Source organism: Lacerta agilis, chromosome 4 (assembly GCF_009819535.1).
Source record: "Lacerta agilis isolate rLacAgi1 chromosome 4, rLacAgi1.pri, whole genome shotgun sequence".
Classification (NCBI taxonomy): Eukaryota; Metazoa; Chordata; class Lepidosauria; order Squamata; family Lacertidae; genus Lacerta; species Lacerta agilis.
In genome coordinates this window covers 38,947,937-38,974,499 of record NC_046315.1, presented here as the reverse complement: position 1 = coordinate 38,974,499, position 26,563 = coordinate 38,947,937, and the positions used below count along the sequence as shown (strand labels likewise).

The following is a 26,563-nucleotide window of genomic DNA, read 5'->3' as shown; positions in this document are numbered from 1 at the left end:
TGAAGGGGCTGCTCCCACAAAAGACAGAGCTAGCAACACTGATAAACTGCAGCTCTAAGACCTAGTCTGGGGATGACTGCTGCTGAATACATCCTCCAGCCTGGGCCACACAGAGAACTGTCCAAAGCACCACCGAAGCCTTGCCTTTGTATTGCTGAGACCATCACTCAAAAAGGAATACTAGCATGAATTGTTTCAATCGAACATTCAAAGCCCAGATTCAGTGCTTTAATTGGATACCTGGTGCAGCATACTGTACACTATGGCAAAACTGCTTCTCGACTGGTGGCAAAACTGCTTCTCGACTGGTTCAGTAAACACATACTCAAAGCAAGTTGACAGAAAAAGAACACAGCAACTCTGATTCACCATGGTGTTTTCATTCTTACAAACATCTTGTGGCAGATCCCCACGTGTAAAAATAGAGACAGAAAAACTCTGGTTCAGAAGTTGCAACTTGTCCCGGGCACTCAACAAGAACTGAAGCCATTGATCACATGAACTTTCAAGTCAGCCTTTGGTGCAGAGTGTGACACTGTATTGCAGCTGCCGCCGACAAACAATTACATTCTGAAAAATCTTCATGAAGGTGACTGTTGACAGCTCTGAAGCATGTGGATTTGGAAATGCTGTTTCTGTTTCTTCCACCCTTTACGGCCCAGACTTCGAGGCTACTTTGGTCTGTTCTTGAATATCACAGGGCCAGATCACAGGGCTTTCGGGAACTAATGCAAGTTTCTGCTTGTGCTTTCTACAGGCAATGAACACAAGGTGTTCCAAGGAAAAAGGCAGCTTGCCCTTTTAAAGCATGTTTCCTACACTCAAGTTATGTGCAGGAGTGTCCAATCAGGACTGTTGGCTGCTGTCTAGACACAACTTTCCATCAGATAAAAGCTCTAACCAAAAACAGCTGTTAGTTTACTCTATTAAAAGAACAGGAATCTGATAATGATCCAAGTCAATTACTTGATTTCCTTCATTCTAATCATGATGCCGAGGGGTCTGGATATCCAAGGCCACCGTGACAACCAGCATTGTGGTCCATCTTCCATGTTCCCACCTCCCACACCCACTTGAGAGTAGAGAGTTGTGATTATCATAGAATCATAGAGTTGGAAGAGACCACAAGGGCTATCCAGTCCAACCCCCTGCCAAGCAGGAAACACCATCAAAACATTCCTGACAGATGGCTGTCAAGGAAAGGATGGCTGTCCAAAGAAGGAGGTCTTTAAGCAGGAGGTGATTAAATGGTCTGTAAATCGTTCTAAACAAAACAAACGTAATATCATTTTTTAAATTTTTCTCTTGCCACCTGGGTGTGAAAAAAGATCCTGACTGTGTAGTCTGCATCTGATGAACTCTAAGAATTCCAGATAAACCTTCTGTCTCTTGCACAACTCCTTGCAGCTGCTATTTCCTCAGGACTCCACCTTCACATACATTTCAAGCTGCTTCCTGGTACATTGCCAGAAGGACTGAGTTTGGACAAGAGTTTGTGATGGTGTGGGTGATATTCAACTAAGCTTTACTAAAAGCCGACTTACTGAAATTAAAATTGACCTCACCTAGCCATGTTCATTCATTTCAGTGGGACCACTCTGAGGAAATTTTAGTTGAATAACACCCTGTGGGAGGAATTCAACATTGCCAGAGTGCTTGCTGGGTGGAATGATTTTACCTCTTCTCCCTCTACACATTGTTCTGGGTGTTCTCCTCCAAGTCAATTGGGGGGGGCAGTGGAGGGAGCTGGAGCTGGGGGGCAGGAAAGCAGGGAAGCCCTGATGCACTAGTGGAAGTCCTTATGTAGACTCCTCCAAATGAAACACATTAGTTAAATCCAGCCCTGTGTACGCTGTCGCTGCCCTAAAATATTTCTAGCACAGGGCTCTTAGCAACCTTAGCCTGGAATCATTGTCGATTGTGCTGAACATTCCTAAACGGTACTGTGCTCTTTGATCTCATCATTAGCCACTTTCATCCACTTTCCCCTCTAAAGATGGCAATGTCAGATGTATATACATCTATCAAAATCCTTTAGAATTTTTCAATCTGGGAGTCTATAAAGGCAAGCCACTGAGTCACCAACAATTTGCATCACAAGGTTTTAAAGTCAGGCTGTACAAGATTCCTACCTTGTGTAGACCATAAAATGCTTACAGGCACAGAAGCCACATCCTTGATCTTTATCCAGCTGTTATTTCGTTGCCTGCTCCATGAAGAAATTACACAATAATAATCTCCTCTGTCTACTTCAGAGGTCCACTGGATTCGTAAGCGGAAGGTGTCCACAGTTGGTTTAGAGAAAATAATTTCCCCATTCTGGGCCCGTTGTTTGCTTCTGTCCCCAACTACCAGTGTCCAGTCTGCATCCATGGTGGCAAGAAGTTCATCTTTCACTACTTCATCGCTGCGCATAGGTAATCGGTAGTACCATGAGACAGTGAAACGCACATTTGTTTCAGTGTTCTGCGCCTCTGTGATCCTACATTCCAATTCTGTGGGATCTTCTGCATACTTAGGTGTTTTAGTCGCATTCAGAAACACATGGTAATTTGGCTCTGCGAAGCATTTTGTAAAGCAGGAAGACAGACAAGGAAACAAAAGTATGAAATAAAGACCAATTCAGAATGTAGGCTACATTTTCACATTTATCATTTCAGAACGGCAACATTCTTTTGGCATCTTGCAAGTCATGGCATGGGATGGGGCATGTAATTCCCAGAAATGGAGTATCTTCATGGCATGCAGCCCCAAGTCAAACAAAAGGCAGAATCTAAAGCCAAAATTTAGTAAGTCACACTATACTGTAGGAATTTCATAATACAACATTCTGGTTACAGAACACTGCATTGCAATTGCAAAGTCTGCCTCTCAGGGAAATGTTTCATTTTAATGAACATGCTCTCCATTTTGGAAGGGTATGCCAAGAGCGTGTCAGGTTTCTGTACACTGCTTTACCATTCATTTTATTGCCCACTTCAGCGACCTTGGCAGAGGAAAGCTGGCACTTGAGCAAGCCAATATTGGAGAGCATCCCACATTTACTTGTTCCTGGTGTTGAACGCCAGTGCTAGAAACTGAATATACCCTTCAAGTTAACTTTACTGGGGGGTGGGGGGGAAGGTTAATACAATTTCTGACAGTATCATAATCACAAGTCTGAAAGAACTCTGAAAACTGAGTCTGAAGTTGGATTGATGCCCTTACTTGTCCCACAAAATTAATTTCCTGGTTTGGCTGATACAGGAAGCAATAGTTAATCAATGTCTCCCTGGTTTTTTAGCGGGAAGGGAGGAGCAAAAGAGTTGCTCATGTGCAGCCAAAAGGCTTGTTCTTGGCTCAGCATAATGATATATGATAATCTGAACCAGCCCATGTAATTCACTGGAGCAGCTTGCTTCCAAACAGAAGCACCAACAACATTTTTATGTCCTGATTAGGAAATGGAAGAAAGTTGAAAGTAAATGGGATGTCAGCTAATCATATCCAGCATTTGGAAGACCTGTAGGGAATAGAATGGCTGGGGCAAGTTTTGGCTTTGACAGTAGTGCTCCAACTAGTCTCTTCACACTGACTCTCAGACAGAGGATTTAGCAGGAAGGAATAAAAGGCTTGCTGGATAAGCCTCATTCCTGCACTCTTGTCAGCTGTCAAAGAACAGCCTTGCTGACAGTTCAACGACTTAATACCCTGCCAAGCTCTCAAACTTCAATCAAGTAGGCGGGGGCTGCTGTTGAATTTTGGACGCGGTTTATGTACTACAGATGAGAATTCCTCTCCTGCTTTACCCACCCACAGGCAATGTAAGATCATTTGAAAAACATTTTTCTGCTCCCCCTTAACCTGCATCAAAATAATTACTAATTTGGGATGCAAAAGCGAAGAAATTCCCACTGACCAACAGAATGCTTTCAATGCAGAAAAGAAGCACCCTATTCAAGGCAGCTTTTAAAGCTATGGATGCTTTCCAGATAATATTGGTAACAGAAGTACACTGAGTGTACAGAATCAGTGGCACCTCTCTGTTTAGTTGCATTCGGTGGGATGTCTGTTGGATGAGAAGAATGAGAGACAAGCTCACTCTCATAATTAGGCCTACAGCAAGCAGGATGGAAATCATTAGGCCATCTTCAGATTTCCTTTCCTTTCCTTTAAAAACTTGCGCAGCTTATTCTCATTCCTCTAAGGCTATAATTCTAAACTAACCTATTAGCCCATTGAACTCAATGGCTGCATTTACACATAGAGCTAAATACTAACTAAAGTTCATAAACCATGCTAGGCAGTGCACAGGGGCTGTTTCACTATTCTAGTCCTTGAGAGCAGTGTGGGTAAAGCAGGAGAGAAACCAATAAAAAAGCAGCTGGCTTAAAGTTTCATCCAAATCCAAGGTTGTGGTTTGTATTGCCCAAACAAACCAACCTCACTAGCCAGGCTTACACTATGATTTGTTATCAGCTTATACTCTTTGGCTTGCTGTTAAATTGTAATGCAGCCAAAGAGATTTACTTGCAGATAAACATGTTTAGAATTGGATTGTACAAATACTGCAGAAGTGGATTTCAGCTGTCATGGCTCTCTGAAGTACAAGAGATGCTGTGGCTGTCAGGACTGGGTTACCATCAACCTAGTCTCCGATTGTGCTACGATAGCATTTAGAAGTGTATATGCACAATGCTTGAATTTCAGCAGAGTGTAAGTAGAAATGCTTGCTCCCACTCCTTGAAAGGCTGTCAAGAATCATCTGGCTCCTAATTGCAAAGTCAAAAGCCAGAAACTTGATTTTTTTAATTATCCTCTAAGAGATGCTGACACGTCAAGGCAAACTCTACAGAACAACATGGTTCTTTAGAAATTTGTGCTAGGGTTTCAGTTTTCCATATCTCTCCTGCCTGGATGCTCATTTCCTAGAAGATCTGCATAAAAAGCAGATCTCAGTAGCTTAAGAGTTCAGCCAGGAAAACAGAGTGACTGAAAACAGTTCTCCATAAAGTCAAAGCAGAATATTGGGGTAAGGAAAAGTGAAAAACAATGCTTCTGTCTAGACAAACTTCTGGTTCGCCTCCTAATCTTTCCATACGATATAATGTCTATTAAATAATAGAAAGTGATCTATATTATTCTTAGGATTTCCCCAAGGAAATCTGGCAGATCTAACAATGGGTCTGAAAGAACCATTATAGTAGTGACTATGGGATTAGTCCAGTCGTCCAAGCCACACTCAAGAACAACAAATCAGAGCAAAAGAAGGTGTCTAGATGAGTCGCTGGACTACCTGAGACCAGATCCTACTATGCAGCTTTGCCAGATATAAACTATAGATGTGGCCTTCAGAACAAGTGTGCATTTGACTATATTTTCATTTCCCTTCCTTTCTCTTTTCTTTGGAGAAAAAACATTTTATTTTGTTTTGTTTTTTTAAGAAGAACTTAAACAGTGTGGATCATTTCCATCTAAAAAAAACCTCAACCATTTTGAATTTTCTCTTTGTATGACTAATGGGGAAAATTACATTGCTACAGAGGATGGCAGCCCATGTATTTTCAGACAGACTGCTAAAGAAGACCGAGACTTAACAACAACCAGCACTGCATAAGTCTGCTTTATGTCATGGCAGGTCCTGTGGGGATTTCCAGCTTATATATCCCACCAACTCTACCTTTGGGCTTGTTGAAAGCTTTTGAATGTCCCCTCTTTCTTCCAAGACAGGGATCACTTTAAATATTAAGACTATTCCATCTTTGTGTTCTTTTAAGTCAAGTTAAAGAGCCACATTTGATCAGAACAAACATTTCATTTTAAAATGTTTTCTCAGGACTGACACATTAGACACAAAAAGGCATCCATAACTAGTCATGAAAAAAAGCCCAGGATGGCTGCTATAGTTAAGAGGCCATGCTGGACACACCACCAATGAGCATGAACTGGTAAGTCTTAAAGGGTTTAGCATTTTTAAGAACTACATAATTTTCTTCCAACACGTAGTCCAGGGCAGGAGGGATCACTCCTATTGAGTGCCACTTTCTGTTCACTTCCATATTGTGGTATAAACCCAGGATAGAAAACTTGTGGACCTCCAGAGGTTGTTGGGACTACAACTGCCATTATCACTTTGCCACTGGGTCATACTGGCAGGGACTGATGCAAGTTCAAAGCAAACCACCTCTGGAGGGCCACAGGTTCCCTATCATGACACAAGAAAAATTACCCATCAACTTTATAGCATCACCACCCAGCTACTCACCTAATGCCAACACCTCCACAGTGACAGGCACAGATGTCCTCTCTGCTACCTTGTGCCAGCTACCATTGTGCTGTGGCACCCAGAGAGTTGCTTGGCAGTAGTAGTAACCGGAATCTTCAGTGCTCACATCACGTACCAATAGGTGGTAAGAACTCCGATCCACATGGCTGAGGCTGATGAGGGTAGAATCACTAACAACAGAATCACGGTCTGCACTTAGCAAAACCTGAGCTTCTGCCATGGTGCTATCAGGTGATTCACTGAAGTACCACCTGACTTCTGCTTGGAAAATACCACTTCTGTCTGTTGTGAAGTTGCAGGTAAGGTCAAGGGAGTCTCCCTCTGTCACAGATACATTGCTTCTGGTGATGAACACACCTAAAGCTTTGGGCAGGAGGGAAGCAAGACAAAAAGTGTTATTTTCAACTTTTTAATACAGCAGGTAGCATAACTGTTGGCTTCCACTGCCAGTTTTTTTTAATTAGTGGCCTACATATTTACAGGCAAAGCTCACAGATATTATTGCTGAACTACGGAAAAACAGGCAGTGAATTTTTTTCCAAGTTCCACTACTTATCTAATTCTATGTTCTGAAGCAAATCATTGTGCAATTTCAGTTTTCTTAGAATATAAAACCAGCTTCCTTTGCCTTGTGCATGGATATGCAAGGACACAACAATTTTTTTCCTAATCAAATTCACTGTCAATCCAGCTTCACACAATCTACATCTTAGCTATAACATCCTTCCAACAGAACGTGTTCCAAATGGCTCTACATTTAGCTACGTACAATTAATCCTCCCAGAAAAAAACAACACCTCACATGCGTACCTACTCCAACATAACAAGCATTATAACTTCAAGCACAGGGAATGTCAAGGGGGTCTCTCACCATCACAGATATGTTGTTTCTCATAATGAATACACCTAAAGCCAAGACACACTCCCAAAGGAGTACAAATCAGATTTTATAAACTAACTATTATGAAGAACTGAATCACATCTGAAGGATTGTTGTGGCATTTTCAAATTCTGTGTGGTGATTAAAGGATTGCAAGTCCAGTATGAGCATACTTGCAAAAACATATAATTTCATTTTGCTGCTAAGAGGCCAACTTGCTTATTCTTCCTTCTCCAAAATTACCATTGTACACATTTTGCAGCCTGGCATGATCCATCAAAGCACATGCATTGCACACAGGTATATTTAAACAAAGGAAGGGGAATAGTCATTTAAAGACTACTATCTAGTAACTAAGCTATGGGGGGAGGGAGTTGCGAACTTAATACAACTGTAGATTTAAATTCTCCTTTAGCCCTAGGCAATCCCTAAAGCCAGGTAACAAGACCTTTTACACAAATATCCTATACAAACTACTGAAAAAGAAAAGGGTCCTTTGTTATGAAGCCTAGGTTTTAAATAGATTCCAAACACAACTATGCAGGAAGTATTTAAAGAAAACACAAATATCTAAGTTCTTATTTGCAGTGCCTTCACAACGTATCTAACACATGTACTGAGGAAAGTACACACTGTTATGATGTTATATACTGTGGTGAGATACTTAAGGGAGCAGCCACTCTGGCTTAACACCAAATGTTGGTGGCTGCACATTCTGTCCCACAGCAACAACGGTATTACAGCATAGATGCTGATACAGGCAACATCATTTCATGAATACTGCATGCTCACCTGTTGGCTGCACCACCACATTTGCTATATCCACAGCCTTTTCTTGGATCTTCTGCCATGAAGCATCTGCACCTTTAACCCATTCACTCACTCGACACCTGTAGGCACCTTCATCTGTTGGAAGAGCCTGGGACACAGACAAGCGGTAAATGTCATTGGCCATGGCATCTAAACGCACATCTCCACTGATATAGCGCTCGTTATACTCTGAACCAGGCTGGAACTTGCCCTCATGCGTCAAGGAGAGAATTTCTTGCCAGGCAAACCCGTTTCTGAATTCCCAAGACACGTGCAGATGTGTGTGTTCTGAAGAATTGGTGGATGCTGAGCAGCGCAACTGAAATGCATCTCCTTCTGATAAGTTCCAAGTGGATGTAGCTTTAGACCCACCAATGGTTAAGCCATCCGCAATCACTATTCGGAGAAAAGAAAAAGTTATCAAGCGTGTGGGCTATAATAAATGGCTTTACATAAAGCAACGATGAAACAGAGTCAAGCTGTGGTAGATTGTCATGAAAGAGATGACTAATTATGCAGCATAATGAGTACGCTGAGCCAAAACAAATCACTCACATTGGAAAACATGAGCAAAAAAGTGTTTTCACACACCACACTTTCTCCCTTAACTCAATCAATTATTCAGCTTCAGAAAGACCTCCACCCACAATTACCTATTCAAGTAAATCTATTAGCAGAGAAACTTCCCCTTCCAGTATACAGTGGTGCCCCGCTAGACGAATGCCTCGCTAGACGAAAAACTCGCTAGACGAAGGCATTTGTCTAGCGGAAGGCTGCCCTGCTAGATGAAAAGGTCAATGGGGCTGCCTCGCAAGACGAAAAATTTCCATCTTTTTTTTCCGTTTTGTGGAGCGCGGCTGTCATTGCCGCTCCGCAAGACGAAAAACCCGCTAGACGAAAATTTTCGCAGAACGAATTATTTTCGTCTAGCGGGGCACCACTGTACTTTGTTTAGAAACACAAGTCAGAGAAGAAGGAGGAAAAAAAAGACTGGAATATAACAGGAGCTATTCTGAAGTGGCTTTGTCATGCTGGCCACATGACCCAGAAGCTGTACGCCAGCTCCCTTGGCTCTGCAACCCCAGAGTCGGACACAACTGGACCTAATGGTCAGGGGTCCCTTTACCTTTATTCTGAGCATTTTGCTTTGTTTTATAAATTCAAACGATCCTGTTGAGATAGTCACCAACCCACTGCTTCAATTAAGGACAGTGCTATGACAATGGGACATGGGGCACTGTCTACCTTCAGGTTATACAAAAGTGTATTTGGCTGGATTGCATCTATTCCAGCAATTTCATGTAACGCTTGCAAAATTACACTAAGACCCAATACCAATTGTAAATACCCCTCACCCTTTAGAAGTACCTTTGACTTCAACTACGGCATTGTAATTTCCCTGAACGACAGAATCTGTGCTGGGCGTTGTGCATCGGTACATCCCTTGGTCAGCAGGGCGGATGTTTCCAATCACGAGTTCCACAGAGTTGTTGCTGTTTCGCCTCAATGTGATCTCTTTACCGTCAACCCGATCTTTATACTCCTGAGACGTGAACCAAGGGTCCCAAGTACTCACTACTTGTACAAATCTAGAGTCCGGAGCAGAGATTCTAGAGAACTCCCAGTCAAAGTTCTGCTCGCTGGGTCCTTCATATTGACTAACGTTGCATGGAATCACCACCTCTGTGCTCTCAACTCGCACTAGAGGACCTGCAGGCACCTTCACAATACGCCCGTGGCAAGAAGCTAGGGGGAAAAGCAATGGATTGTAAGTTAAAAATTGCAAATATATATATATATATATTAAAACAGGGAGATGTGGGGAGGTAGGAAAGTAAAAAGGACACTATTGTTTGCCTTCTAATTGATGATATGTTGCAATGTTTTAGGTGAAAATGTTTGTCAGCGAATTAGGAGAGCGGGCAGTGCGTTGAAATGGCGGAAGGCAAGATCAAATCCTTGCTTAGTTGTGAAATGCAATGGGTGGCCTTTGGGACTTTGCTACTCTTCACTACATCCATATTCGACTTGTCATTGGATGCCATCTGGGATTGTGAATACTGTCAGCCACAATTTAAGAATTCTTGTTCTTTCCACAAACATGATTTCCTTGATCCTCCCTTTCATCTGCACTATGTACAGCTCCACTTTAGAAGAGTTAACAAAACTGAATCAAGAATTTAAAAGAGTCCAATTACCACCTCATCTAGTTTGCAGATGAAGTGGTGCGTCTTGTTTCAGAAACAGAAGTAATTTGAAATGAGCTGCCTGTCCATGACTGAAAAGAGAGTCACCAATTCTGGTGATATTCCGGTGTCTGGATATATTCTGAAGGTTTTAACCACTTTGGTTAAAGAGGCATGCCACCAAGGGTTTGTTTCCTTTACAGCATTTTAATGTTTTAGACATCTCTCATCAGTTAATGCTATTAACATTTTCATTGCTGTGATAAGTTGGGGACTTAAGTGATTATTTAATGTTAACAGAATAGGAAGTTCAAAACTGCAACTTTGAATCAAATTACAAAGTATGTCTTGCTCTTTTCTTCTATAAATAGCAATCAAAGAATTGCTTCTCTTATATTCATAATAAACAAAACATCATGGAATCCTATAGACACAAAAGTATCATCTATTAAATTTCAGCAATGTTGCAATTTGAATCATTTCACAATGCTTGTGTTTTTGATGCATGGTCATGTAAATATATGTGGAAGACAACAGCATAGAGTGGGAGAGATCTCTGCCCCCTACAGCCCTTGAGCTTTCATCGTAAGAATGACACCCACATTTTGGAGTTACAAATACTCCAAATGGAAGACACAAAAGAAATGAAACCCTTATTTCCCATCTCAGTGTTCACTGGTGTCAAGCTACAGCTGTTGCTGGAGAGAAAGGGAGCAAGAAGACATACCCGGCACTAAGCATACCCTACATAATCCACTGTCTGCAGCCATGCCCCATGGCAGAACTGCATCTGTTTCTGACTGACAAAGACCCACAAGTTAGGGATTTATATCTAGACAACAAAACCTGACTGATAACTCAGGAACAACCTATTACAGGACAGCCCTAGAAGAGAAAGTGACAGAACCACTTGTTGTCCATCTACATGTAAATCACCCCAATGTATCAATGATCAACAGCTTATCCTGGGTAATTATATTTTCTTCACCCAGGCCTTTGGTGGTACTGAAGCATTTTCTTAGAGAGAGCCCCCACCCCACCCCACCCTAAAACAGCTGCTTACCTACAATAGACACAAATATAGGGATCAGACCCTGGAGCAATCACAGTTATGTCCACATATCCACTCAGGCAACACTATTACTAGTTACTGTTACTGTTGCTATTACTATTACTATCTTTTTTTTTAAAAAAAAAAATAATTTTATTAAACAACAAAAGACAGAATATACAATAGTTTCGAAGCACACATAAAGAAAAAGATACAACCCATACATAATTTGATGGTATTTAAAAAGAAGAACTAATCCTAAAAGGGGGTTCAGAAGACAAACGGAAAAAGGTTATAAAGAAAGTAGAAAGAGGGGGAAGGGGAAAGAAAAATTGGGAAAAGAAAAAAAAGAAAAAAAAAGAGAAAAGAGAAAAAAAATAGAAAGTCTAGATTGAGGTTACTGTTTACAACATTATTACAATACAATTACATACACTTGACTTCCGTTTGCACTCTTTGTTTCTTTATCTTAACCCTTTTTCTCACACAGGTCTTGTTACATCCAACTTGATCTTCTATTACTTTCTAGTAATATATTGATATTCAATACGTATATATAGATTTCACCTTTCTATTGCCAGGAAATTTTGATATTATTGTACTGGTTTAAATAGTCAGTAAAGCCTTCCCATTCCTTTTGTGTCTTTTGATTGAATTGACCTCTCATTCTTCCCGTCATTACCGCTAACTGCATATATTCTGTCATTAAAGCTTGCCAATCATATATTGTGGGATTATTTTCGTTCTTCCAATTTCTTGCTAAGAGAATTCTGGCCGCTGTAAGGGCATACATTGTTAACGTTCTTTTCTCTGATTTAATTTCTGGAGGTAGTATTCCCAAGAGGAAGGTTTCTGGTTTCTTCTTAATAGAGATTTTCAAAAGTTTTTTTAATTCATTATGAACCTTTCCCCAATATTCCTTAATTATATCGCATTCCCACCACATGTGGAAGTACGTTCCCATGCCACTTTTGCATTTCCAACACAAGGGTGACTGGTTTTTAAACATTTTAGATAGTTTAATTGGGCTATAGTGCCACCTATATGTCATTTTCATGACATTTTCCCTTAAGTTGATACAAGCTGTGAATCTCATGTCTTCCTTCCACAGCCTCTCCCATTGTGTCATGAAAATATTGTGCCCAATATCTTGGGCCCACTTTATCATGGCACTTTTTACCAGTTCTTCTTTGGTCTCCCACTCTAGTATCATTTATTACTATTACTATCAGCCATGACATGATCTTTCACATATAAGATGTGTACAGTGTGAAAAATGCTATGCCACTGTTCTAAGAATGAAACAGTGTAAATAATTCTCTAGTTGTAAATTAACACTGCATAGTGGCCAGTTTTGAGGCCCAGGTTAGGAAGTATATGAAGTAGCATCAACAGGAAACTCAATTTAAAATCAATGATAATTAGCCTTATATATTGCTGATTTAAATCACTTTGGCCTGAATCAATTCACCCTGCACAGAAGACCACTGAGCCCCGTTAAATATGTTAGCTGCTCCTCACGAGTCCTAAGTGTTTCAGTCAGCCATGTGAAAAGCCAAAACCTCTTCTGCCTTGCAGTGGGCTTGTTTTGAAGCCCAAAAATCTCCAAGAGCTACAAATTGGCTTTGGTAGGATCTCTCATTTCCTAAGAATGCTAAGCAAGCACTGCTTTTATTTGCAGCTCAAGACTTTCCATAAAAGGAATAACCATTTCAGCTGCAGAGATGCTTCAATTTCAGCCTCCAAACAAAATCACTTTAAGGATGTCTAATCCCACACTGTCATGTGTGTGCTTGGTTTCTTGCAGGACCGTCGCAGTAGCACCCCAAAATGCTGCAACAGCTCAACAGCAATTCTCAATTCCACAACAGCCATAAACATATACGCAGTTTCCATAGACAATTAAGGCTGGGGAAAGCCATAGGATAAAGGTGTGGAAGCCAGTATTACATCACCTTTCTTCACCTGGGAAAGCAAGCAGGCAGCCGAGGAGGAAGCACTGCAGCAGCCTTCAAGGAAGGCCAGGTGGGTCTGGGAAGGCCCATGGCAGCACATGAATGGACAAGATAGCAACTACTGTCACCACCTGAAGTGGACCGAATTAACTTTACTTTCCCTGATTACTTCACAATATTGTGGTGAGCACATGAGTACTTTATTCACTGTCTCCTGTTTCCTTTTATTTCCCTTTTGCCGTTCCCCTCCCCTTCTCCTTGAGTGTGTGGTTTCCATGTCTTTGCTTTCTTTGAGCATATGGCTGCTTTGGCTGTTTTATTGGTGGCAGTTAGCTGAGAAGCAGCAGCTTAAACTGGCTTCTGGCTCCTCGGCACTTCCATTGAGCAGCCATGGTTCTGGCCCACTCCCTGGTACTGCACTTCCAAGAGCAGATCTGACTGTGCAGTTACCTCTCCCCACCCTGCCAGCTCAGTCTCACAGCAAGCTCAGCAGCGGACAGTGGTCTTTCGCTTGCCCCCAACATGCTGCCATGCCAAGTGGCAGCTGTCAACAACTCTAGCCATCTTGTAGCCTTGTCACCGACCAGCAGCCCTTCCCAGCACCCTCTCTTTCTCTCGCTTTGTCCTACCCACCCCTCCCTCTCAGACAATTGCAGCAGGCCATTTTGGGCCAGACCTTAGGAGCTGCCACCACTGCTACTGCCCCACTTCCCTCCCTCTCACTCCTTTCCCCTTATCCCCAAGATGGGCCAGGTTGGGCAGGGAGAGATGAAAGAATGGGGGAGAGAAAGAGGTCCCCACAGGTGGTCACCCCCACCCTGTTCAGTTCCACTTCCTGTATTCTTAAAAAAAACAACCTACAGTTCCCAGGAGTCGGGGGGTGCCATTTCCTTATTTGCCTCAGGTGGGAAAATGTATTTGGCTGGCCCTGACTCTAAGACAGGCATCCTCAACCTGTGGCCCTCCAGATGTTTTGGCCTACAACTCCCATGATCCCTAGCTAACAAGACCAGTGGTGAGGGATGATGGGAATAGTAGTCCAAAACATCTGGAGGGCTGAAGGTTGGGGATGCCTGCTCTAAGAGAACTTCCTTGGCCAGAGATGGGGTGGCCCTCCAGATGTCTATGGACCACATCCCTGGCCATTGGTCATGGAGTCTAAGAACAAATGAGAACAGCAGGTTCCCTATCCATGAGTTAAGCCCTGCTCAGTCACCAAGGTCTTCCTAAGCTCTGGCATGTTTCTATATATTTTCATTGTTCCCTTCGGCCCTGATTTGCTCTTCAGCCCAGACTCCTGTTTCCTTCCCATGACTACTGGTTCCCAGTGCCCAGCTCACATCAGACTGCTGCACCCTGGTTCTTTCTTTTACCCAGTATCCTTATAGTTTGAAATGCAAGAGACTGAACTTGGGAACTTCTACATAGAAAGGGTCTCTATATAAAATTATGAATGGTGTGGTGCCATCCAGTGAAACTGAATGGTGGGAGATTCAGGACAGACCAAACAAATACTTCACAAAGTACACAGTTAGAATTACAGGATTTGCTTCCACAAGATGTAGCAATGGTGATCAACATGGATGGCTTTAAAAGGGGAGGAGACAGATTCATGGGCAACAACGCTATCAATGGACTGTAGTTATGGTGGATGTATATCTTCTCCAGTATCAGAGGCAGCATGCTTCTGAAAGCCAGCTGCTAGGAGAAATGAGTGATAGGGGTCTATTGAATTCATGTGCTGCTTGTGGGCTTCCCTTAAGCATCTGGTTGGCCAATGTGGGAACATACTGCTGAACTAGATAGGACTTTTGTCTGGTCCAGCAGAGTTGCATCTCGTGTTATTATTAAAGCATATGTTTTTACCAGTGAGCTATGGCCCCTTGCTGCCAATAATTATTTGACAGTGACAATAATTATTTCTCTCCATTCTATGAAGCATATGCTGCACAATCCATTCCTGTCAATAATGGCCTCTGTTTCACTGAACTGATTATTCCAGTGTTACCTCTGACAACTATGATTCAAGTCACATATGATCAGGATCCCATTCTGCAGGCCATCAGGAACATTAGCCAATATTAAAAGCAGGCACGCAACCCATGAGAGTTTTCTGTAACAGCCCAGCCAACCAATAAAACAGATTATTACATCATCTTCACCACAGCATTTCTTGTAATGCATTTTCCTCAGGGCATATCCAGCCAGACACAGAAATACATTTTGCAAGGACATTTATTTCTACTGTAGATCTGCATAATGCAGCAGGGTTAGTGCTGTGGGAACCAGAGATAACTTCACAGTTCATATGCCATAGGGGCATTCCATGAAAAGTGGTCCTGTGGTCTAAAATAATAAATTAAAGATAAAATTCCCAAAAAAATATTTTATGTAGTTGAAAGTGTATATTTTGTTAAAATAACAATTTAATTTGAAATAAAGAAAATTGGGGGAGTGAAAATTGGAAATAACTGTACAAGTTCAGAAAGTCACTTTTTAAAATGAAATCTTAATGATGAGTTCATGTTTTTTTAAAAATGCAATAAACATAATAAATAATAAAATATTAACATATATCATAACAAGTATATCTGTTCTGCCAAAAAATATTTGGCAGAAAAGTATTTTTGATTTTGATTAAATTTTGTCCATGTTAAAGTAACTGGTTCTGGCTTCCAGTGTCACACACGTCACAATATGTTAATATTTTTTATCTAATAATGTAGCCATGAACGTCACCATGCTGAAAATTTTTTTTATAAGCTTATTAAACTTAAAAACACTAAAAAAAAGTTTGGATTTTTTTTCCAAAAAAATATAAAAAAATATTGGGCTTTTTAAATTTAGTCACACACGTCACTATTTGTGACGTGTGTGACTGTGACGTGTGTGACAGGAGCATTTTTTAAAATTAAAAATGCAAATACATGTAAATAATAAAATATTAACATAGATCATAACAAGTACATCTGTTATGGCAAACAAATATTTGACAGAAAAATTTATTAGATTATGATTAAGCTTTGAAGTATTTTGCTCCATAATTTGGCATCAAAGGGCTAACTGTGACTGTGCCATCTTCAAAACATCACAAAAAATTTATGCTCCATCAATATTCATTTGCTGACCAAATATTTTTTCTATTGAGTAACAATTCACAAATTTGAAGTTGCACTTGCAAGTCAAGGTAAGAGTAGTATGCTTAAAAATAAATAAATAATGTTAAATGTGGAAGGCCTCCTTCCACCTGCCTTGCCCCACCCCCTGGCCCTGGGACTCTTCATAAGGGAGCTGTTCCTGAAAGAAGAACTGTGAGGGGAGATGTGGCTTGGATTTCAGATGAACAAAGAGCTAGAGAAAATTGTCCAAAATTAATTCACTTTGCCAGAGAACTGAATATATTTGAAAGTAAAGTGAATGTGTTCGAATGAACCAATGCAATGCTATTTTTGGTTCAGTAACTGTCAATAAAATAAGGCTGTTCTACAAGTTGTGCAGGGACCCAGGTGGTGCTGTGGGTTAAACCACAGAGTCTGGGGCTTGCTGATCAGAAGGTTGGCGGTTCGAATCCCTGCCACGGGGTGAGCTCCCGTTGCTCTGTCCCAGCTCCTGCCCACCTAGCAGTTCAAAAGCACGTCAAAGTGCAAGTAGATAAATAGGGACCACTCCAGCAGGAAGGTAAACAGCGTTTACATGCACTGCTCTGGTTCGCCAGAAGCGGCTTTGTCATACTGGCCACATGACCCGGAAGCTGTCTGCGGACAAACGCCAGCTCCCTCGGCCTATAGAGTGAGATGAGCGCCGCAACCCCAGAGTCAGACACGACTGGACCTGATGGTCAGGAGTACCTTTACCTTTACAAGTTGTGCAAACATTAAAGATGATTGCTTTGTGTCTAATTCCACTTTTATGTTAATGTTTATTAATTTGTTAACCTCAATTTGTAAAAAGATAACAATTATCCACGCAAATTATATTTTTAAGGGTTTCATTAGAAAAAAAATTCATATGCGGTCACACACGTCACGTTAAATGTCACACACGTCACAGTACTATTTGTTGTTTTTTAGCCTTAGTATTGCTACTTCATATTCCTAAAACCCCTCTTTTGGATTTACACATATATGGCTTAATTCTTATAATTTTTATTTCCATGAATGTTACAAGAACTCACAGAAATATTCAAAGAACTTGAGAAGAGAGGGAAAAACATTTGCAAAATGGTCACACACGTCACGCAAAATTAAAAATTTGTATCTCTATTCAGGCAACACAAAAAATATTCCAAATCAAATTAATTATATCTTAAGACATAAATGACAGATGTCAATTAATTGCTTTTGAACCAGCAGTTGTTTTAGGGTCAAAATAATTACAAAAGTACTGAAAACGTTGTCTGAATGTCACACACGTCACGGTGGAATGCCCCCATAACATTTTTAACCTTGGTGATGTAATAATCCAAGTACTTTGCATGTGCTTAAATAGAAATCTAATGATACAAACTGCTAAAAGGGGAACATTTTAACTTAAAAAAGTAGAAGGGGTACAACTAAGGCAGGGGAGATACAGGGTTTTGGAGGATTTGCTGAGTACCGCACATCAATAATTTTAGTCTCCAATTTGAGCCACACAAGCATCTCAGTTAAAACAACTATAGGGAAGCTGACAGGAAAGTCCAGATTTTACCTATCAGCCATGCTTTACCTGACACTGTCCTCAAAAAACCCGCTCAGTCAAGTGTGTTCTCACTAGTAAAGAATCTAGCTGCTTGCCGACAGCTTCCACCAAATCAACACTTAGTGCAGAGATGTTCAGTGTTGAGGATAAGGAGAAAGATTCACACACACAAATACACACACACACCCTACCACCACCAGATAACCAGGCACAATCCAAATATTCTGGGGTTGACAATAGTTTTAAAAAAGCTATCAAGTTATTACAGAAAAACATAGTGTTCTGTGGTTCTCACAGGAGATGCTCACATTTCAAACAAACAGGAAGTCGCATTTTTCTTTGGGCTGCAGATTGTAGTTGCTCATCCCCAAAACAGCAACATTCCAAAATGGAGACATCAAAGGAATTATTTCTAACAAGGCTTGCATATTTATACAAGGATTAGCAGGTTCTGTTCAACCTACCATCCTTGCAAAGGTCAGTAAGGCTCTCTTTGTCAACTAAAGCACTGAATCTTGAAGCGCTTGTTTAGGAGAGGGAAGCAAAAGGTTATTCTGCCTTCAAAAGGAACAGAGGAGGAAAAGAACGCTGCTTATAAGAATTTTCTGAAGGGTTTTAAGGAAATTGAATCTGGCATAAGAAAAGGAATTAGCTGCTGTCTATAAATGATTCAAACCTTCAGGGTTCTGTCTGATTTAACTCAGATTTATCCACAGTACTAACAAAACAACTTCAGGTATACTACACAGCCAATATACTATACTATGTTGCAGAATCTAAGTCAAAGACAACCTTCCCGCCCTCCCCCACTTCCTTTTCCCTCCTGTCACCTATGCCCCCCCCTTTAAATAAAAAATACACCCCGGAACAAAATGTGAACCATTATTTCAAAATTTGTTGAACCTGAATACCAATGCCCCAATACATAAAGCACAAACATTAATTATAAAAGCTACTTCTTCAGAATAACGATTCAGTTCAATTAAAGTGATAGTGGTACATACACTAGCACAAACACAATTTTATAAATAAGCATCCAGCATGTTTTAAAAGCATATTATACTATAACATGAAAAATAAAATACCAAGTGATTCCCCCCCCGCCATGACCCACTTAATAAGCCTGAGAACCACACATATTGCCTTCCCCTGCATTAGTGATTTTTATCCTTCCCAACTTTAGATATTTTAAACCAGCAGCACATTCTAAGGTTTGCATAAAAACCTCCATACAGGTTATGGGGTGTTCGTTTTTCTGTTGCTGAGTGAGCTCTGTTCCCCTCAATTGTATTCCCTCAAAAGCACACATATACTGCCTTCAGATTAAAAACTATCCTATCTACCTCCCCCCGTCACTGAGCCAAGTGGACTATCCATTTTTGTGGTTTCCCCCCAAATGCATTGTAGGTTCATCTCCTCAAGTGTTCGTTCAGCAGGGCTTTGGTTTTTTTTAAAGCCCCTTTTAACATTTTTAAAACCCTGGGCCTGTAAAGGGGAAAGATGTTTTCTGCCACTTGTGTGAGATGGGAGGCAAATTCTGTATTTTTTTGAGGGGGGGGGCAAGGTTGACTATTATGATACAAGGTTGATGCAGGAGCTCCTCAAGTTCACCCTCCTTTTATGAAAAGCAGAGGCAGTGGCAGAAATGCAATCGACAGCTGCATTCTACCCTCAAGAATGTCTGTTTAGGAACAATGCTATATCAAAGGGGCACTGTTGGGGGGAAATGATGGTTGCCCCCATAGGCTAACTACTTCCCAATAACGCCAGTATTCAGCAGTGGCATTCAAACACACAAACCAACACATACACACACACACTTTCTGAAAGAGTCTAGGCCAAATACTCAGCCCAACTCTTATTAAAAACTGCTTTGAGGCATCTCCATGACTGATGCCAAGGGTTGGCTAAATCAGTGCTTTGCAAATCCTGCTCCTGCTGAAAACAAGAACAGTGTGCAATGTGAGGGTGGGGGTGGGGTGGGCAACAAGATGCATCAAGTATTGTTCCAAAGCAGGCTCACTGCTAAAGTTATATACATCTGTATACACCTTTAAATGTATGCACTCACCCGGCCACCCACTGCTTCCAAGATACAACGATGGCTACAAAATGTATGCAATCGATGGCTACAAAATGTATGCAACGATAGCTACAAAATGTATGCACTCACCCGGCCACCCACTGCTTCCAAGATACAACGATGGCTACAAAATGTATGCACTCGATGGCTACAAATGTATGCAACGATGGCTACAAAATGTATGCACTCACCCAGCCACCCACTGCTTCCAAGATACAACGATGGCTACAAACCAAGAATCTGAACACGATGCATTTTGTTCCCAAATTACAACCCTCCATTTCATTTTGTTATAGCATGTTTTCGTAATAGCCTCCTCTGTACCAATTATCTAGAGTACATTGCTTTCTTGTGCTCATAATTTTTTTAGCCATGCTATCTATCCTTTAGTTCATTTGCAAATATAATAAAAGCCAATCTCTTATGCTCTTCCATCATGATGAAAATAAATTTGGGGGGAAAACTTTGACAGTAAGAGCTGCTCGGCAGTGGAACAGACTTCCACGAGAGGTGGTAGACTCTCCTTCCTTGGAGGTTTTTAAACAGAGGCTGGATGGCCATCTGCCATGGGTCCTTTAGCTGAGATTCCTGCATTGCAGGGGGTTGGACTAGATGACCCTTGGATCCTTTCCAACTCTGAGATTCTATGATTCTATATGAAAGGCACTAAGGCTACAACTGGCTTCTTTAGGGCCAAATGAAAAATACCTTCAGTAGCATCCTATATATGTTTATTCAGATACAAGTGAAATTTCATTTGACCCTACTCCCAACAGAAGTATAAGATAGCAGTCTTAAATTACTTTTCTCAGTAATTTTCAACTTCACCCCACTAACCGTTCCCAGCACTTCATTTATATACTCCCCAAAGATTTGATTTCCATGTCCTTCTGATATGTCACAATGCACAGTTTTCTGTGTACTTCTGCGCATGGAACCATATGCATAGATGATTATTTGGACTACTTGTTTTGTTATGTCACAATGCATTTCTTAATAACACCAGAGCAGGTGGCTCCTTCTTCAGTAAGTTGCGATCAAAAATTGCACTGCCACAAATATCCAAAAACACACAATTTAGATGTGCACTTGTACGCATAGTGCTAACCTGTGCACACGGAGGAAACAGTGGACCCTGGTGTGTCAAAAGCACATGCAAAGTGATGTGATAAACTCAAATGTAATTCATCAGCTCTTCTGTGGCATTGCAATCCTGTTTCTAAACTTGTTAAGAACTGACCTCGGCAATTATTTCCCACCAACTTTGCCCACAAATGAAAAAAAAAGCTTATGAACACTACTATTTAGAGTTATAAAACTGCTGAATATAGTGGGTTTATCCCTACGGTACCATTTATGAAGAGAATCTATCCAATAACCTTTACTATATATACTGCGCCTGCAGTCCAACAAAAGCATGTAGAATGGTTGGAAGTCAGAACAGAATTCCAAAGAGTCAAAATTCTACTAGCCATTTGAAATACAATTGCATAAACCTAATTTAAGGAAGTATGCCTTGCCCTAATCCCAAAGATTCCTCCCACTTTGACACCTTTAGATTTTTAATCCCTTCTTTTTGGCAGACCATTTCAGCATGTGGCACAGTATCTATCCTTAAAAAAGGTCGTACTCTTTCCTTGCAACAGCATTCAGACTGCCTTGTCCAGCACAGAAATCTGTCATCTTACTAGGCGCTGTGGAGGAAAAGCAGTACAAGCTCCGTTAGAGGAGCCCAAACTGGAATCTTTATGGCTAAGCTATAATCAGCCTAGAAGTGGTTAAATGCCATGCTCCAAACGTCACTTGCAAACAATACAGTTTTGCTTCAGTCTTCAAGCAGGGTTTTATGTCCCAGAAGATCTATCCCATGGTATTTGGGAAAGGTGAACAGGAGAAGCCATCTGAGATATGCATGCATTGCTTGTCCCTTGTCGACTGACTTTTCTTTTAATGGATAATGCAAAGTGCTTATCAAAGGAATTAGCCTGGGTATAATTGCTTAAAACCTATTATCTCCATCAGGCTGAAATAAAGCATATTGCATCTTAAGCAAAGCCTCAGAAATGTGATCAGATGCTAATAGTGCTAGATTCTGCTAATCCAAGTACAACTTCAATTAAGAAAAAAACAGATCCCCACTCTACCCATCCCTAATCATGTTCCACCACCAGGACAACTTCTGGTTATTCAAACATGTTCAAAGCCCTTGCGAAGAGTGTGCTTTTCTCAGCATCCATCCTTGCAATATGGAGATAATTACCAGGGGACTTTACAAGACTGTTGCATGGCTTGCCTACATAATGGGTGATGTTTGATTGTGGCATCCCACTTGCACAAATGCGACTTTCCCCTCATGTCCCCCTACATACCCCCAAAATATACTATGGTGAGTTGATGGGACTGCAGATGCCATATCACTGGCTAATATGCATGCACGTTTACCAGAATATCAAGAATTAGTGTGCTCTTCCAATAACTTGTAACTATGTTTAGCTCCTTCTTTGGTTTCCAAAACTGATCATGCAAAACTAGTAAGAGAAAGAAGAGCTCTTCTCTAATCATGCCACGTGTATGTTTCTTCCTTGCCAAGGGTAACAAACTTGCTCTCAACATCTAGAGATAAACGTGCTTTAAAAGTGCCACTTGGTGATGAAGGACCTGAAACAGACTCCCTGTGACGTACCGTATTTTTCGCTCCATAAGATGCACCTAGTTTTTAGAGGAGGAAAGGGGGAAAGCCCCTTTTTGGGGGGATCAGCTCAAAGTTGTGCAGCTCCTTTTGCAAAGGAGAAAAGCCCTGTTTTTTTAGCATCAGCTCAAAATTGTGTAGCTTCTTTTGCAAAGGGGGAAAGCCCCTTTTTTGGGGATCAGCTCAAAGTTGTTGAGCTTACTTTGCAAAGGGGAAAATCCTGTTTTATGGGGTTCAACTCACAGTTCTGCAGCTTCTTTTGCAAAGGAAAGGGAGCCGTTTCTACAGTTTCCAGACAGACAATCTGATCAGCCATTCACATATCGCTGGGGAAACAAACAACCTCCTTCTGCATAACATTCAACAATGGAGCCCTAGGCAAGGAGCCGGGACCGGAAAGGGAGCCAGCGACCCTTATCTCTCTCCCGATCGCTTGCTGATCAGCTGCTCAGCGGCTTCCTTTCAACACCCACTTCTCTTTTTGTATATATATATAAAAAAATCTGCTTTTGGCCCCTGGGCAATTCGGCTCCAGGGACCATGCACTTGCTCCATAAGACGCACAGACATTTCCCCTTACTTTTTAGCAGGAAAAAAAGTGCGTCTTATGGAGCAAAAAATACAGTAATAGCAAACTGGCTCATTGCAGGGCCAGCAAAAAGTTAACCGGGGGGGGGGGGGAATCCACTGTGTAGAAGCAGTAGTAGTTTGCCTCCCTAGTTCCCTTCCAGAAAAGTGTGCTTTTCCAATAACTATTGTAACTATGTTTAGCTCCTTCTTTGGTTTGCAAAACCGATCATGCAAAATAGTAAGAGGAAGACGAGCCCTTCTCTAATCATGCCACGTGTATGATTCTTCCTTGCCAAGGACAGCAAGCTTGCTCCCAACATCTAGAGATAAATGTGCTTTAAAAGTGCTACTTGGTGCTGAAGGACCTGAAACAGACTCCCCAAATTGGCTCATTGCAAGGCACTTCATAAAAAGCCAGCAAAAAGTTATTCTGGGGAAAACAATCCACTGAGTAGAAGCAGAAGCAATTTGCCTCCCTAGTTTGCTTAGATGTCATGGAAGGAGAGTGTTCAATAAGAGCTAGGAAAAAGCAAAAGGAATACCATGAAGTCAGAATTCAGTGCTTCTTCCAACTACTGTGCCCAGGTGACCAGTACTGCACAGTATACGCCGTATGAAGTTTGTGCCTTGTGTTCTTCAATCACACCTGTAAGGTCTTTCCACCCAACCAATATGGCATCCTTATTGTTCCCTGTTCTTTACTGCCATATTAACAAGGAGAACCCTTCTTATGTTGGCACAGGTTCCTGCTCTAGCTGCAGGCAGAGAAATGAACTAGAACAAGAGTAGCCAACGTGGTGCCCACCAGAGGTTGCGACGCTATAACTCCCATCATCTCTTACCATTAACCATGTTGGCAGAGGCTGAGCAAAGTTGGAGTCCAAGAACCTCTGGAGGGCCACAGGCCCCTAATCTCTTCCATCTTTTTGCTTGCTGGATATTTGCTGCTAATCCTGCAAGCATTTATTCTGCATTTGACATATCTCCTTGATAAAGGTAGCAATATTCTAGTTCAGGAGCAGTCATCACAGGACTCTCTTAACGTTACTGGATTCCAGCTCCCTCCAGCCCCAGCCTGCATGGTCAATGGTCAGGGATGGTGTCAATCAGAGCTCTCCATGGGTTTTCTAATCTCAGAGGCTGATTTATGGCAATAACCTTCCTTCGTTCTCTTATACAGAGTCTTGAACTTGTGCTTGCACAAATTTAAAGACCTTGTTTCAGGGTCTAAGGGCCTATATTTTAAGCTCTGAAGCCACATCTATTGATAGCATTATTCATTTTTAAAATTTATGTCCTATAAATTTTTCGTCAAAGGCAACTCAAGGCAGATAACAAATAAACCTTAAAACATGGTCACATCAATGATAATTAACTCCAACTTTTTTTGGGGGGGGGGATCAGCACTCAATCAGGCCTGAATGCATTCCAGAACAAAAACTGGATGAATATGTTTAAGAAAGATGGAATGCACATAATCACTGAGTTCGGGTGGTGGTGATCTTCCCAGTAAGATACTGATCTTGTGGAATTTCCCAGTGTCACAAAACTAATCAGGTTTAGCTTTGCATTATGCTCAAGTTGTGAAAGCATCCAGAAAGGATTTTTAATTCTCATGAATAAAGAATTTAAAAGGTCATTCTTGCCACAAGACCTATCAAATATTTAAGCTAGAATTTATAAGCTACTCACAACAGCCTATAGTCAGAATTTCTGGGATAGTTATCTAGACATAATGTCACATGCAGACTACAACAAATCTGTTTGCCGTGATGAGTGTGATGACATCATCTGATGAGGATGACAAGGTACCAGCTTCCCTTCATCAGGACAAGCAATTATTAGAGTCTCCTTTCTATCTCTTTCTAATAGCCCTAATCTTGCTGTCTCTGAAACCTTATGCCAGCCCAAACTGCAGTCATATGTATTCAAGATTTTTCTTCCTGGCGCACCTAGGCATCTTCCACTGCAATTTGCTTGGCTCTCTAGTGCTTACCTCATTCCATATAAGGCAATATCCCCACCTCTCTCGGTCTCTGTGATAGAAACCATTCAAGCTTATGGGCAAGGCTAAATGGGTTGGGTTGCCTGTGAAATTTGTAGCAATGGACCATCTTGCTACCCCCCCACTAAACTGACACTTCAAGCCACAGAGCCATTTTATTAACCGTCCGCCATTTTGGGTAAATATATATTCTATATATGTTTATATTGGCATTTGTTGGAATTTGCTAATTCCCACCAAGCCAGCAAAACGTTAGTATTTTAAAAGTAATTGTGTCCTTTTCTGTTACTGTATGTGGTACATAATCACCTCCAAGTAACATCCAGGCAGAGGGCCTTCTCTCTAGTTGCACCACTCTGTGGAACGCTCGCCCATCAGATGTCAAGGAAATAAACAACTATCTGACTTTTAGAAGACATATGAAGACAACCCTGTATAGGGAAGTTTTTAATGTTTGATGTTTTATCGTGATTTTAATATTCTGTTGGGAGCTGCCCAGAGTGGCTGGGAAACCCAGCCAGTTGGGCAGGGTATAAATACATTATTATCCCCCAAAGTACCGGTAATACAGTGCTTCTGTGAACACACATGTAAAAGATGGGTTCAGGCATACATGTGTAAACATGCAAGGAGATCCATTCATTATATTCACTTGTGAATAAGCCCCATTCAACTCAGTGAAGCCTACCTCTGAGTAGACATTTGTAAGATTGTGTTACAATCCATTTAAATTAAGCAGTCTATTTAAATAAGTCTTCGACAAAATGGAACAGAGGTATGGGATCAAATTAAACTTCTTTTACTTAAGAGACTCTACTAAGCAAACTATAGTAACACATGCCAAACCTAAATTATAGTTCTCAGAAAATCACTACTCTTCCATTTATGCTAATAAATGTCCCCAAAACTAATAAATAAGACCATTATCACAATACAAGCAAAGCAGTATTTCAAACACTTTGTGAACAGGGACTACTTTCTTCTGACTCAGTCCTCAAGTGCCTGATCTCTGAAACTTTATGCAAGTTTTATTTCACAGAGAACAGATGGCCTGCACTTCTCAACAGCCGGGTCCATTTACAGCTCATCTATCAAGTTGAGCCCACCATGCTACTTTCCACTAAGAAAATCTTAGTGCATTTACATGTCTAGGTGGAACAACAGAACTCAAATCAAGATATTAGCACTAAACTGCAGGCTTAATTCATTTTCCCATCTCTTCCAGGAGGTGCTACAGTGCTCGTTAAACTGCATCAAAAGTGAACAAAATGAACAAAGAACAAAGAATAAAACAGAAGAGCAAAACAAGAACATTAAAATGCTAATAGAAACCAGCAGATTTATTTACACAGGGGGTGCATAATTCCCCCCTCCATACAGTGTGAACCA

At 41.1% G+C, this 26,563-nt stretch overlaps 1 protein-coding gene across 1 annotated transcript in view; it reads right to left on the bottom strand.

Moving 5' to 3' along the window:
* The window catches only part of PTGFRN (prostaglandin F2 receptor inhibitor), a 51,583-nt gene extending 41,607 nt beyond the window's left edge, over positions 1 to 9,976 (bottom strand). The window contains exons 1-5 of the mRNA XM_033145879.1: positions 9,961 to 9,976; positions 9,324 to 9,701; positions 7,938 to 8,351; positions 6,245 to 6,628; positions 2,133 to 2,558 (exon numbers count right to left, since the gene is read on the bottom strand). Of these exons, the coding sequence (XP_033001770.1) occupies positions 2,133 to 2,558; positions 6,245 to 6,628; positions 7,938 to 8,351; positions 9,324 to 9,701; positions 9,961 to 9,976 (1,618 nt within the window). The remainder of the gene's footprint in view (positions 1 to 2,132; positions 2,559 to 6,244; positions 6,629 to 7,937; positions 8,352 to 9,323; positions 9,702 to 9,960) is intronic.
* Positions 9,977 to 26,563: the final 16,587 nt, after the last annotated feature.